The 16059-nt window shown below is 42.0% G+C and overlaps 1 protein-coding gene across 9 annotated transcripts in view; it reads left to right on the plus strand.

Annotated features, from left to right (window-relative positions):
- Positions 1–16059, plus strand: part of RELCH (RAB11 binding and LisH domain, coiled-coil and HEAT repeat containing) — an 878561-nt gene that overhangs the window by 488195 nt on the left and 374307 nt on the right. For all 9 annotated transcript variants that reach the window (XM_078687764.1, XM_078687757.1, XM_078687759.1 and 6 more), the window contains one exon: positions 9454–9601. In XM_078687764.1, the coding sequence (XP_078543890.1) occupies positions 9454–9601 (148 nt within the window). The remainder of the gene's footprint in view (positions 1–9453; positions 9602–16059) is intronic.

The following is a 16059-nucleotide window of genomic DNA, read 5'->3' on the forward strand; positions in this document are numbered from 1 at the left end:
TTTTGTCTTTTGTCTATTAATGTTATGTGTACAGGTGGTCTTGAGAAGGGAATCCCCCTCTCACACATAGATACACTTTAGGGCGTGTAGACACAGTCTCAACTACACTCCCACTAGTTTACCTACACTCACCTTTTTATTTAGGTCCTGAAGAAAGCCAGTCTAGTCATAAGGCACTGGCTGAAACATGTTGACCCACTGGATGTGACTGGTCGTAACTCGCCTCTCACATCCCCTTGCCTTATTTTTAACCGCTGGCGGAGGCCCAGGTATTAAAGTCTAATTCACCCTCGGGTACTGGGACCACCGTCTAGCCGTTTTAACATCACTCTCTTATCCTTCATCACTGCACACTCAGCAATATACCAGCTCCGCTGTAGTCAGGCGTTGAAGCACACCCGGGGCACGCTAGGTGCTACTGGGTGGGCCCGATGATGAAGCATGCCACCAACTAGGTTGGTGGGTGAGGGCTTTATGAACACACCTGCAAGGTGTTCCCACTCCGTGACAAAACACACCAGAGTCTTCCCCCTCCCCTAAATAACTTTTGTAAAACAAAGTAATTTGAGCTAGTCTCATTTTGATTAAACCGCCTCTAAGATCTTAGCCAGGAAAGGGAGGAGAGAGATGGGCCAATAATTAGAGGGGTTCACAGGGTGAGCCCCCAGTTTTTTGAGTTGGGGGACGACTATAGCATTTTTCAAAAGCAGAAGGGACCCTGCCCAGCGTGAGTGACTCATTTAGAAAGGGTAACATGCTGTGAGGTAGTTAAGAAAGGACATCTCTCATGATATGGGGGGGGGGGGGGCAGCAGTCGTTAGGGGAGCCGGATTTGACACAAGTCAATAGGTCTGATAAAGTCGAAGGGCAGATGATGGGAAAATGATCCAGAGTGGATACATTAATTATCAGGTTATACAGGGATTCCCTATGCAATGTGATGGGGATGCTGGCTTTGATGGTAGAGATCTTCTCCAGGAAAAAAGTTGTTCAGGGATTCGCATATTTCTTGAGTGGGTGTCTGTTCGGGAAGGGTCCTCTCTGAGTTACATAGGTCGTTAACTATTGAGAAGATTTCCTTCGACTTGTTCTGGGAGTCTAATATTCTTTGTGAGAAGTAGGCTGCTTTAGCTCCCAGAATGGCAGTTTTATATTCTTTACGGGCTAATGAGAACTGGTGTTTGTCTTCCGTTGAAAAGCGTGATCTCCATATCCTTTCTTTTTGGCGTAGCTCAAGTTTCTGTTTTGTTAGCTCAGCAGAGAACCATTTTTGGGAGTCAGAATGAGGAGCACGGGTGAACTTAGTGATATTGGCTTCCAAAGAGTTGACATCTGAGTTGAAGGTTGGTACTGAACTGGCCAGTGTGTCCGCAAAAGCTTTTTTATCTAAAGCCCTCCATTTTCTAGTCACTCCGCCCCCAGATGTGACGGTCTTAGACTTAGGAAGCATTATGACATTGAATTGTATTAAGTGGTGGTCTGACCATATGCATGGAGAGATGGACAGTTCTGTCAGTGTGAGATTAGTGGACCAGATTTTGTCCCGTGTGTGGCCTTTTATGTGGGTGGCAGAATGAATGTGTTGGACAAAATTTAGATTTAAAAGTAAGTCAAGTAACTCTGTAGCGTGAGACCCACCTAAGGCGTCATTGAACCAATAGTTCAGGTCGCCTATGAGTAAAATGTTAGTGAAATTCATGGCAAGATTAGAGAGAAAGGGAATAAGAATGCTTGTTTATTTAGACGAGATGCTGATAATGAACCAAGAGTTGCGCAGCAATTTAGAGCTGGTTGTAAGTATATTAGAGAATTTGGGATTTGCAATAAATATGGACAAATCCGTTATTTCATCGACTCAGTCGATGAAATTTCTAGGTTTCGTAGTGGATTCGATGGTAAGTCAGTTATGCTTACCAGAAAAGAAGGTGAAGAAAATAAGGCAAGAAGTGAGTTCTATGTCAAGGAGGAACACAGAGAAATTGAGGGAATGGGCTTGAGTCATAGGTCTATTGTCCTCTTCAATACAAACAGTATTCCAGGTCCTTTGCATTACAGGGCCCTTCAACGTTTGAAGACTTTTGATCTGGCAAACAGTTTGATACGTAGACTCGGTTTCTCTGGACAGTGAGGCAAGACAAGAGTTAATGTCGAGGAAGGAGAATTGGGAGGCTTGAAATGGAAAGTCGATATTTGGAACAAAGCCAGAGTTTGTGTTGGAGACCAATGTATGCAGTTCTGGATGGGGAGCTTCTGTTTTGGTCAGGAGACAGGAGTATGGTCAAGGATGGAAAGAAAGGAACATATAAATTGGCTGGAAATGCAGGCAGGGGTGTTCGCCAGTCAAAGTTTCAGGAAGAATTCAAAGAACAGTTTGGTGCTTTTAAAGACTGACAATTTCACAGCGGTGACATACATAAACAGGCAGAAGCAGATCGAAGAAGTTGTCAGAGTTGGCGAAAGAGATGTGGTAGGTTTGTTTGGAACACAAATTAGATGTCAGATCAGAATATCTTCCTGGGAATCAGACTGTGGTGGTGGATTGGAATTTCAGAAATGTGATGGATTACAGAGACTGGAAATTGAATGCAGAGGTTTTTCACAGTATTATGATAGTAATGGGTGCTTTGGATGTGGATCTATTTGCCTCCAGGCTGACATATCAACTGCCAATGTATGTGAGTTGGAGGCTGGACCCAGTGGCAGTACTAATAGATGCTTTTCTGCAAGATTGGAGCGGAGTGAAGCGTTATGCCTGTCCCCCGTCAGAGAGTGCTGGTTCAGGTAAAGAGACAGAATGTAAGTTCTGTTTAGTGACGCCTTTTTGGAAGACTCAGTCTTGGTTCCTGTCGGTTATGGAGTTAGCGGTTGAACAACCATATTTGATAACGTCCTTCAAGGAGCTGTTGTCGGGCATAGAAGGAGAGAAACATGCTTTGGTGAAGTCTGGTTTCCTCAACCTACTAGTCTGGAAGATATCAGGTGTTCCAGAGGATGTACAGGACTTTTGGAGTCAGCTTCAAGCCTGCTCATGGGCTCCAGGGACCAGGAAGAGGTATAAAGCAGTTTGGAAAGTGTGGTTATGTTGGTGCATGTAGAGGGGTTTGGATCCCATGGAGGCAGATGATTTAGAGGTAGCAGAGTTATTTGAGACGGGGATGTCCTACAGAACTGTAAATTGTTACAGGCCAGCTGTAGCAGCAGGGCATTCTTAAATTCAGGGTGTTTCTTTCTGTAGGTAAAACCCCAGGGTCTGTAGAGCAATGAAGGGGATTCGCTAGAGGAGACCACCTAAAGCTAACTACCAGACTCTATGGGATGTAGATTTGGTTCTACGTTTGTTTGAAGGTTGACAAAGCACCAGAGAGTTGACGTGGAAATTGGCCACGTTATGATGTCTTATTTCTTTCAGGAGAGTTCCCGATGTTAGGGCATTGGAAGTGTCTCATAATTTTTTTTCAGGCAGATTGTGTGGTTTTTAGGTCTCGACTATTATATCCCACAGGAATTAATAGCTCGAACCTATAGCAGGGGAAACAAACTTCTTGAACAAGCGGATAGCGTCCAGTTCATGTGGAGCACTCGTGTGAGACGCGCGTGCATGGCAAACCCATCAGCCTCGCACTAGACTTCAATGAACCAGCCACGTCCAGGGCTCGAAAAATCCAAAAAATGGTACTAGTCCTGCAGGACTAGTACCTTAAAAAATGTCCTCGACCTAACTGCAACCTACTTGACCTCCGGCTCTGAAAGCAGAGCAAATGTGAAAAGACAAGATTTAAAGGCATCTTTATTGCTCATTAACTTTGTGAGCAATAAAAATGCCTTTAAATCTTGTTATCTTGTCACATTTGTTCTGTTTTCACAGACGGAGGACACAAGTTGGTTTGTTTTTTTACTCGCCAGAAAGGGCGAGTCGGACCTAAAAACAGCTCGACCTTGTTAAATTTAGCTCGACTATGCGAGCGGTCGAGATGTATTTTCGAGCCCTGACGTCACACCACCATTTGTCTGTCGCCAATCACACTTCAAGGTCTGCCGATCCACGCCCCCCACCACTCTCCTACTTCCCTCCCACCTCCCACGGCCGCTCTTCCCATTCACGCACTTCTTTTATCACCAGTGCCTCTTGGTCATCTGCCACCACATTCCCATATTTACTAGCTCTTCTCATTAGGTCTTGCCTTGCCTATCGCGTATTTACTAGCTCTTCTTGTTAGGTCTTGCCTTGCCTATCGCGTATTTACTAGCTCTTCTTGTTAGGTCTTGCCTTGCCTATCGCGTAAGCGATCGCAATGGCGAGAGATTTAGTAAGAGGGGCATTTGTAAGTGCTGCCGACAGATTGTGTGTTGCTTACGCGCACAATCACGCGCTTTGTGCACATGCTTCCATTTCCCACCATGCATCTGTGAGCCACTTCGTGCGCGAGCCGGCTCCTTTCCGCCCCCTTCCTTTCATGGTCTTTTGATCTGCATCTGTGAGCCACTTCGTGCGCCAGTCGGCTCCTCTCCGCCCCCTTCCTTTCATGGGCCTCTGCATTTCGACTTTATCTTTGACGAGTCTTCCTTCCTGTGCGCCATCACCGCCACAAATGTCTGCAGTCTCTTCCACCGCTCCACAGAACCACATTAAACTATAAAACAGCCAGAAATACCCACAGTGAAAAACGCATGCCACAATTAAATACCCACAGTGAAAAACGCATGCCACAAGAGCCACCCCGTCATACCGCTCTCCACACTGCTTATTTAAAAAATTATATTACTTTGCAGTGTTATATAGCACCAACTCGACCTGAAGGGATCAGAGCGATTTATCCCACTTCATTTAATAGCCCTCCCCCTCCCAGCACACGGGCCTCTGGCAGCTTGTTACACCTCTGTCGCCACTTAATCTCCTCGTGTCGGCCCCCCACAGCTCCTACAACACTGCTTTTGTATATATTTTTTTGTGCAAAATTATAAAGCGTAAACTAGACTCGAAGTGATCAGAGCGCTTTACATAAACAGCATTACAGATGGACACATTACATTTTCAGGCATGGGGAGATTAAATGATTTGCACCAATCACAGGATGCCTGAGCCGAGACTCAAACCTGGTTCTCCATCTTGAAGGTAGGCTGCTCTGGCCATTATCCCACACCTGACCGCTGCTCAGTGGACTGTTTACTTCCTGCACTGGCTTCATGAAAGGCTTACAGCTGCAGTTTCAATTACCATGCTCTTTGCTTCTGTGTTTATTAAGCTACTGCCACCACAATCTCCTTGTGCTGACCCCTCAGCCAACGCAGTTGTTTTTTGGACCTTTGCCGCCTCTTAATATCCCTGTGCCACCCCCACCAAGCCACCCCCTCATATCGCTCACCACACTGCTTATTTAAAATTATATTTCTTTGCAGTGTTATATAGCACCAACTCGACCCGAAGGGATCAGAGCGCTTTATATGATCACCAGTTACATTACAGATGGACCCATTCCTTTTTCAGGTACAGGGAGATTAGGTGATTTGCACACAATCACAGGATGCTTGAGCCAACGCCGAGATTCGAACATGGTTCCCCAGCTTCACGGTCGGCTGCTTTGGCTGTTATCCGGCCGCTGCTCCCTCCTCTCCTGTTCCTCCCTCTTTCCTGCTCCTCATGTGGTCACTCAATCTAGGCACACCTCCCTCATCATTTGCCAATGCTTATTGTTATTTGGAAAACAGTGGACACACAATATTTCTAAAAACTGATAATATAGTATTCAATGCAGCTATGAGCCTTAAAGCAACAGCCTAAGAAAGTTAAAGCACAACAATGTTTTTACAGTCTGAAATAACGAATGCTTTTTTATTTCACGGGCACATTTCAGTAAATGCAGGGTTTTGATCATCCCAAGAGTAAGAGGATGTACTGCGGCAGGCGCAAGCGGCTGTCTAAGCATGCACTCGTGCACTAGGGCCGGTGTATGCAACATTTGTTGCCACTTCGTCTGGAGCATATTGTTGCTAACCCCCCCCCCTACAACAACAATGCTTTTTGTTTTTTACACCTTTGCCGCCACTTAATCTCCTTGTCGCACCCCCACAACTCCTACAACACTGCTTTTTTATATATTTTTGTGTGCAAAATTAGAACCCTCACACACTCTGCACCCTCACACACACTGCACCCTCACACACTATCATTCAGTGCCACATAATTACACTGCACTCATTGCAACATACACTCCAAATCCCACTCAGTACCACATAAGTACACGGCACATAATTACACAGCTCTCAATGCAACATACATTCCAAATATCACTCAGTGCCACATAATTACAAACCACATAATTACACTCTACTGAATGCAACACACACTCCACACAATACCACTCAGTGCCACATAATTATATGTTACATCATTACACTGCACTCAATGCAAATTACACTCCAAACAATACCACTCAGTGCCACATAATTACACTCCACACAATTACACTCCACTGAATACAACATACACTCCTCATAATACCACTCAGTGCCACATAATTACACGCAACATAATTACTCTACTCAATGCAACATAAATACACTACACATAATACCTCAGTGCCACATAATTACACGCCACACAATTACACTCTACTGAATACAACATAACCTCCCCATAATACCACTCAGTGCCACATAATTATATGCAACATAATTAAACTGCACTCAATGAAACATACACTCCAAATTCCACTCAGTGCCAGATAATTACACACCACATAATTACACTCTACTGAATGCAACACACTCCACACAATACCACTTAGTGCCACATAATTATATGCTACATAATTACACTGCACTGAATGCAACATACACTCCAAATACCACTCCGTGCCACATAATTACACGCCACAAAATTACACTCTACTGAATACAACATACACTCCCCATATTACCACTCAGTGCTACATAATTACATGCCACATACTTACGCTCTACTCAATGCAACATAAAGACGCTTTATCTGTCTATCTATCGCCCTCACTCTATCTATCTATCAATCTATCGCCCTCCCTCTATCTATCTATTGCATCACCACAGCATCACTGAGCACCACCACAGCTTCACTCAGGAGCACCACCACATCACTATGCGCCACCACAGCATCACTGAACGGCACGGCATTACTCGTAGCCACCACATCACTCAGCGCCACCACAGCATCAATCTGTGCAACCATTCAACAACAACTGGTTCAAATATGTTCTCTCAATGTTTCAAGCTTTATTACAAATGTCACAAAAAGATGTTAATATTTCACTTCTGTTCTTGGATTTTCGTCCCAATAAAATACAATGAACATAATCTTCACAAAAGTTATTTACAAAAGCTATTGCCATTATAAATTACAATAACTTTTATTTAAGTATTAATGATTAAAAAAATTAAGTCATTGTTATTTGTAATATCAATACATCTAAGTCACGTAAATACAACACATATTGCCTTACAAATGCTATAGGTGTCACATTTGTGAAAGTTAAAACTATTGGCATTGTAAATGACAAAGCTATTAATTTCGCTATTTTCAAAACCAACACATAAATAAAAAAAATTGTCATTTACAATACCAATAGCTCAAACTTTCCTAATGCGAGACCTATTGCATTGCAAATGCTTGTTGATTTTGCAAACGAGCAAAGACAATGTCTAGTTTGATTATTATAAAAAAAATGTAATCCAAGATTTTATGAATTTCCAAAACTTTGAGCAGTACGATGTCAGAAAGAGTACGAGTGTAGGATGTTGTTTAAGAGGAATGCTGGTGTTGATCAATTGTTGATTTCTTATGTGAATCCCTTTAAAGCAGTGCCACATGCTATGATTGCAAGGTGGGTGAACGAGACAATGAAGGAGGCAGGAGTGGACATGTCAATGTTTACAGCTCATTCAGTCAGAGGGGCTATGGCAAGTAAGGTTTGTTTAATGGATGGTTATTTGGTAGACATTTTAAAAGCACCAGATTAGTCGTCTGTGGAGACTTTTAGTAAATTTTAATTTTAGATGGTTTCAAACATATTTCAAAATGTGTTTTGAAGAACTTTGAACATGCATAATGCCAGCTTCCTGTCTTCAAAGAAAATGACGATTCTTCTAAGTTAACTTAATAAAGAATCAAGATTTTATTAAAGACAAGGAGGCTAGCATTATCCCACCCTCCCTTCCCTTCTTGGGGATGGGGGGGATAAAGTATTTGATAATTGTATTGTTAGTTCAAGATGAGAGTTTTTTAATATTCTTGTTTATAGGAAATGTGGTGATATGTTTCTCCTAAACATGATGTGTTTGTCAACAGATAACTAGAAGAGGATGTAGAAGAGTAGAATGCCGTGATTTTTTAAGTAGTTTTCATCGACGGACAAACAAAAGAGGAGGAAGATGGAGGATGGACAGTATATGTTGGGACTGAACATTCTTTTTCACATTGTGATGTGTTTAGTTTCTGTTTGACAAGCTTTTAATGATTTTGCTGCTCAGAAGTGGAGAATAATACATTATGCATAATGTTGGCCTCCTTGTATTTATGAAAATCTCGATTCTTTATTCAGCAAACCTATAAGAATCATCATTCTGCAGAATTGGGACCTTGCATAGATTTCCATAGAGCTCTGTGTTCTCCCCTTTTATCAAAGTGGGTATTGTATACCCTCCTCACTAGTGCTTGGAAATATGAGGAGGGTAGACTTCACAGCACACCCATCTAAATATCTGCAGCTTGGTATGAGGTGGATTGGCTTTTTAATGGGACTGAATTACAATGATGAATTTCTGTGTACCAGGAATTCTCAGCCGGAGAATCAATCAAGCTTGTGACTCTATCTTAGCTACCAGTGTTCAACAACTTTAATTACAGGAAGGTAACTTTTTTCTTTCTTTCTTCCGATTTCCGTGACTTATTTTTCTTTTGCTTCCTATGTGAATCTGGGTTGTGCCATTTAATTGTTGAGGTGCATTGCAGCATATGGCACATAGGTTGTGTCCTCTAATGTGCATTTCACTATAGCCTTACACACATATTATGAATTTGCTCAGTATTTGAACACATACTTTTTTGTATCCCTAAAGTACTGAAGTGGAATCCAATAAGAAATAATATAGATGTGCTCAACAGATAACTTTCAAGGTTGGTGGTAATGTTTCATTTTAAGTCAGTCTCTTTTTCACGTGTCAGTGTTTTCACTTGGTCTTCTTTGACTTACTCCTTCATGTGAATTTTGCCGGTTAAAGAATCCAATTAACAGGTTATTGTGTACATCAATCCTATATGCCCTGACAAAATTAATTTCTATTTTTCCAAGACCTGTATCTTTTAAGAGGGGATGGTATCCCCAATGGGTAAAGATTGGGTTTGCTGTAGTAAAGATGATCACAAGCTGATAAGCAGTTTGATCATTACATGCCCTCTTAACTGTCCTTTTTTCTTTATTATAGGAAGGAGAACACGGGCTAGATGAGCATAAACTCCACATGTATCTCTCTGCCTTGCAGTCCCTGCTACCTTCTCTATTTGCCACTGTGCTTCAGGATGCACCTTTCTCAAAGAAGGCAGTACTTCATGGTGAAGTGCCACATATAGAAGGTACACAATGTACTTGTTAACATCTTCCTCAAAGAATAAGTGGTAATGGAAAGTGCATGCACATATTGCAAATCTGAAAGCTTTCTACTCTCTAAATGTCTATCTACATGTGTTTTGTTTTTGCTTAGCTTAAGTATTGAAACTGCTATGCCAGGGGTCTCTTTAGTTTGTTTTGGTGTTATTTGTACTTTGTAAACATCTATTACGGTTTTAAAACAATATTTGTTTCTACAAGTTTAGAGTAAATCTTTATGAAATGGTGTTGTGAACATCTGACCCATATGATAGTAGTTATTTCTGATGCCATATAGAAGACATAAAAGTACTTACCTATAACAATTATTTCCCCGAAAAGGTAATAATTTGTAACATTTTAGGAAACGTTTGTTTTTATTAAATCATATGTTATCATTTTAAACAATAGTACTGTGCTCACTGGCATCACTATTATGATCAGAGCCTCCAGAAGTCCTAGTTCTAAGAAATCATATTTCATTTATTTGGTGGCAAGCCCAGCAAACCCATCCTGTAAAACTGGTTACGTAATAAGGGTCACATATTAGTTTGGGGAAACACTGGAGTACAGTTTTTACAGGCAAGTAACTTTTCCTTCTTCAGCAAGCTGTCCTCCTTGGACTCATAAGCTCTAAAATAAGATTACCTAACTATAGTACACCATAGCCCCCAACCACTGATGAGTTCAACAAAAGATTCACCTTCAAGCTTCTCACACGCCTACAAAGCCCTACGCGACGACGCAGGACATGCTTTCCTCAACCTTCGCCTCTCATTCGACGCACTCACAAGAGACCTCCGCTCCACCCATCTGGCTGTGGCCACCGTCCCACGTATCCCCAAGACCATGGCTGGAGGAAGATCCTTCTCCTACCTCAAAGCAAAGACCTGGAACACCCTGCCTCTCTCTCTCCAGCTCAGGCTCTCACCATCACTGCTTCAATTCAGCAAGGACCTTACAACCTGGCACCTGGCTCTTTGACTGAACTACAGTGCCTTTGGCCAATCAGAAGCTCCCCCTTCATTTCTCCCCACCTCAACTTGGCCTCCACACCCCCCCCTCGCCCTTCCCCACCGCCCCCCCACCATTCCTGACACACTTTACAACTCACTTGATTGAATGAGTTGTAAATTTGATAGTCCCTCTTGTTTTTAGGTCACAACTGCTTCTCTCCAACAGACAACTGCCTGATGGCGTATCATTGACATAGCACCATTCCTTCTGTGTTTCCGCATACAACCATTCCAAAAAGTATCATAGGTGAAAAGCTTGATTATATGTAAGGACATGAGGGGTTCCAAGTTCTCCTACCATGGCTTTCCCGGTGCTCTGTTCCCATTCCATCCTACCCTACCATATATTGTCTGTACATTATTTATATCAGTCATTGGGATGTTCATGGTAGGGTGCCCAGAAGAGCGAGATTATTTTAGTTTTAAAAAGCCCTCCTCGCCACTGCTGCTCACCCACACAAATTATATGGTGAATGCTCCAGTTAGACATGTTTGCATTCACCATGCAATTTACTTGCTACATTCTTCATCATCATCCACTTTAGGGTTTCAGTTGGGCCTGTTCCCAGGTAATTCAATTCCCTTTTCACCCATCTTAATGGTATAAATGTCAACAAGGCTTGTGAAGTGTTTTCGGCGGTATTGAGATTCAGACCTTTTGACCTGGTTAGGTTCATTTTAAGATCTGGATTTAATTCCAGTAGTAGTGCTGGAATAGAGAGTTATGTGGCTGTTCAAGGTGAAGAGGATGTGATTGGCAAATGGTGTGACTGTGTTGTTCTAAATGTGCTACAACAATGGTTGAACGACAAGTGCAAACAGCAGGGGAACAGGGAGCATCCCTGCCCTGCCTCTCTTCGCTGCCCCCCTTCCCTTCCCATATTGATTTTATATGTAGAGTGACTGTTAATTCTAGCCTGCATGTTCATGCACTCCTGAATTTTAATAGTGTGACCTGGTCCCTTGTAGAAAGTGATCACCCAGTCCAGCTCATCCAGGGATGTCTATATATAGCGGTCCAGTGGACCTGTCAGGAAACCTTTTTGGCATGTAATGATTTTAAGACTGTGATATATATATATTTGTGATATCATCACATGTTTCTTAACCCATTATATATCCCGTTTGTTTGGGTTGTTTAATGCACAGCAGTAGCTTGCCTGGTCTGTGTAGTCTGGTCGCTAATATTTTTGCAATTAGCTTGATATCAAGATTAATTAGGGGGTTGGATCTATATAACTGACAAAGGTTCAGATCTTTGCTTATTTTATGAATCAAGCGAAAATATGCCTGTCTGAAGGTCGGTGCCCAGGATTTCCTTGAGTTCATGTTGTACATCAGTTTTGTAAGAGTGTCATGGAGTAACTGCATGAAGGTTTCATAAAGGCCGGCTTAGAGTCCATTTGGGCCTGAGACATTTCAAGCCTGAGATTCTATACAGTTTTAATACCGCTTCCTTGGATATGGGCATCTCAAGTTTATCCCTGTCTTTGTCAGATATAAAGTAAAGTAAAGTCCACATTTGTAAAGCGCACAATCACCCGTAAGGGTCTCTAGGCGCTGGGGGGCCGTCGGGAAGATTAAGCGAGCTATTGCCCAGAGTCACATGGTGCTGGGCTAACCTGCCGCCGGAGCCGGGGATCGAACCGTGGTCCCCAGATTCCAGCGTCAGTCGCCCTGGCCGCGGCGCCACACCTCTTCCATATGACTGATTGTCCTGTCTTAATCTCCAAATGTGTCTCCTATATATGTTTATAAAGATTCTATGAAAGCTATGTATTTTCTCTCCTTCCCAGGTAGCAGTTGGGAATGTTTCAGTATGTATCTCCTCTTTAACATCTTGGCTTATTTGACTGTTTATTTGGCTGCCATTAGGTGACCTACCATATTACCCGTAACATGAAATGTCTTCACAGTTGCAAGACCCTCTCCTGTCTCTTTGTTAGAGTGTAGTTTTCTGTTTAACCTCAGCCCTCACTAGTTCCTGTCGCAGTGCCTCAGAGACTGTCTTCTACTAGCAACATCAGCAGTGCATTGCACCTTCACTGCTTTTATTGCATCCAAGTGTCCAAATACTCTCGTCCTTCACTCTATTGTGTAGGAAGTAGCCATTGAACAATGTTGAATGTTTTCCAGAACTGACAGGTCTTTAAGTAATGTTTAGTTCAACCTTCAGTGCCCTCTCTGTGTAGAGATTCCCCTGCATTCCAATATGCTGTTGCTGTAGGTAATATGCTTACTAGACTGTCTAGTCCTCTGACATTTGGTCATAATTTTGATTTCCTGAGTGTCCATTATTTCCACTTTAGAAAGGTTGTTACCATTTAGTAGGCTTTTCTCTTTTGCAACGTGATTTGAACAAGGTCTTGCAACAGGTGCAGTTGTCCTTCATTGATGGATATGTCTCCACCTCTTCGTGCTTTTTTCATGATCTACTCTTTTTCTTCATGGTGGTGAACACATGCTAGAATATCTGAGGGAGCTCTATTTCTGCCAGGCAAAGCCGCCACTTGGTGTACTCTATATTTACCCGGGCATTGCCACCAGTTTCCAAAGAATGCTTCTAAAGGGCCCTTCACTTATTTTGTTGTGTGCTAACATTCTGTTCCCTTTGGTTTGCCTCTAATTTCGATAATATATCAGAGCAACCTATTTTGAAGGTCCTCTTGTTCCTCTTGCTGCAACAAATCCTCTCGCAGGAGAAGGATGTGAGCCCTGAAGACCTCCTGGTCTAATGTTTTCTTGTCCTTTTTTCTTCTAATGAATGGACCCTTTTACTGAGGTATATACATCTCTACTTATCTTTTTCAGGATTTGCCCGAGTTCCTTTCAGGGATAGATACATTTCTGGCTTAATGTAAAAATATAACTGCTGCATCTAGCTTTTGATGATACCTTTAGCATGATGGTAGGTTATCCATCATTTGTTACTTATCCTCTGTGTCTTATAGATATGTTTGCTCCTTCCAGCTTCCATTGCAGTGTTTTGCTTCAGGATGTCTTTTGTGTTAGCATCTCATTTACCTCGTTTCCTATCATGATTGCTACACAGTGGTGTCCCACTTGAGGATGTGGGGATCCGTGTCCCAAGGCAATCAGTGACTAAACTTTAAGGTACTCTCCAATTGCTGTTGCACTTAATCCAGCAGGTGTTTGCTTGCTGGTGCAAAGTTTATGCCGTTTAGGATAGGATCTATTGGGTTATCAATGGTATTCAGAGCAGATAAGTCTGTATTTGCTATACCAGAGGTATAACCATAAAAGATAAAATACATATAAAATCGAATAAAAACGACAGTGTAAAAGGCATCATAGTATTTAATATCATGTAGCATGTAACAAATCATATACCTTTGAAATAACCATACTGAAGTGGCAAGTTACACTGTTTTTATAGTTGCCACTGTTCAACCAATCGAGTCTCATAAAATCCAAGCACAAAGATGTGTACGGGCATATCAAATAGTGGAGATTTAACAGGTGCCAATGTTGAGTCAGTCTAAAATCAATAACTTTAGCAATAAAGTGAAGAACATATATACACAAAACTTTAGACATGAGAATAACAAAGCATATGGCATAATATCTGAAAGTAAAGTAGGGCAGGTGTACATCTTCTGATTTTTCTGTGGTTTTAAAAACTCTTTTGTTGGTGAAATATATAGTTCACAGAAAAAGTAAAAATGTAGCGACTGGATCGAAACTGAATCAAATGGGCATGGTTCTAATAAAGGATCCTCGTTTGTTATACCAAACCTATAAGTGATCAAGTAAAATATTTGTGAGTGAGTCAATGGGAATGCAAGGTACGGTTCCATGAAATAAATAGTGACAAGAGGAAGATATCCCTTTACCCTTTTCTTGCTCATTTCTTTCCTTTGTCGATGATGACCACGTGCAGTTAGGAAGTCTTGTTTTAATTGCTTTTTAGAGATTTTAGCCATTAACAGTGGGTTCTGATAATAATTCTCTCTCTAACATAGCAAGCTGCTCCTTCATGTATCTAAACCAGGTAATATTTCGTATATTGTCTAAGGACTTAGTCATTAACTATAACCTGGTTAATGAGAGTTTCATGTTTGACCCAAATAGCTCTCCAGAACATTTAATGTGCTAGATTATGGTCCTGTAGCGTCCCTAAGCCCAACTCTGTGTAAAGGGATAGGTTTTTTGGCACTGACAGAAGTCTTCTTAAGAATACGTTTTCAGCAACCTGCAGGTCGGGAGCATAACAATATCCCCATAATCACGCTCCACGTGTGACCATAGAAAAACAGAGGGCACAGTAGATATTAAGTATGACATACAGGGGTTTTGTGCACAACTTCCTTGTGAATCTAAAGAGGGCCTCAGTAGTTTGTTACAGCCGTAACGTCCTAGTCTTTATGAGAGGTGACCATGTACTTTTTGGATCAAAGGGTATCTCCTAGTAGGAGAAGAATGGAACATAGAGGAGTTTATCTCCTCTAATTGAATATTTTTTCATAATTGTACAGGGTTTTCCTACAACAATAACATGGGATTTGGCAGTGTTGGTTTTAAATCCCAAATCATTCATGAAAAGATAGAATCTGTTTAGTAGTTATTGTGATCCTACCTTCTTGATAATAGGACAAGATTGTCCGGGTAAAGGAGGGTAATTTCCTAGACCTGGCCTTCGGTGTATGGGCCTCTTCTAGATGAAGTGTTTCTCTAGATCATTTATGTATAAACAAAATAAATATGGTGCCGATACGCAGCCTTGCCTCAAGCCACATTTCATTTCAATTGGGTTAGGAAGTTCTCCATTTCTCCCATAACTTTCCCGCCCTGTCACTCCCTCATGTAGACGGCCTAAGAAGTGGACCAGTGCAGAGTTAATTCCCATATCAGGCATCTTTTACCACAGTTTACCTCTATCCACTCAGTCAAAATCTGAAGTTAGGTCCATAAAACCTAGGTAGTTTGTGCCGCTCTTTGCTGCTGTATATTTAGATATGACCAGGTGGAGATTGAGACACTGTTCCACTGTACCGAGGCCTTGTCTAAACTCATACTGCCCTTCAGAGAAGGACCCCTTGTCCGTCACCCATGCATGCTGACTTTCAAGTAAAATTCTACCCAGGAGTTTGCTCACGGTGTCGATCGAAGAAATTGAGCAGTAGCATCGGGGATCTGCTCTATTGCCTTTTTTTAAAGGAAGGTATATTTGCAGTAGCCCCGATTTTGGGGGCCCCTCTATTGTCACCCTTCTTCTGATGTTGACCAGGAGTGGAGCCCATAAGTCAAGATTGTCTAAAAAGAGGTCGACTGGTACCCCGTCAGGGTCAGGGGCCTTGTTTCTCTTGGTGCATTTCAATGCTTCAATGACCTCCCTAAGAGTGGGCAAATCTATCTCCGTTGACCACCTATTTTAAGAGGGTGCCTGAGTCAGAATGATGGCCAGTTCC

The sequence above is a fragment of the Lissotriton helveticus genome, chromosome 4_1 (genome assembly GCF_964261635.1).
Source record: "Lissotriton helveticus chromosome 4_1, aLisHel1.1, whole genome shotgun sequence".
NCBI classification, from domain to species: Eukaryota; Metazoa; Chordata; class Amphibia; order Caudata; family Salamandridae; genus Lissotriton; species Lissotriton helveticus.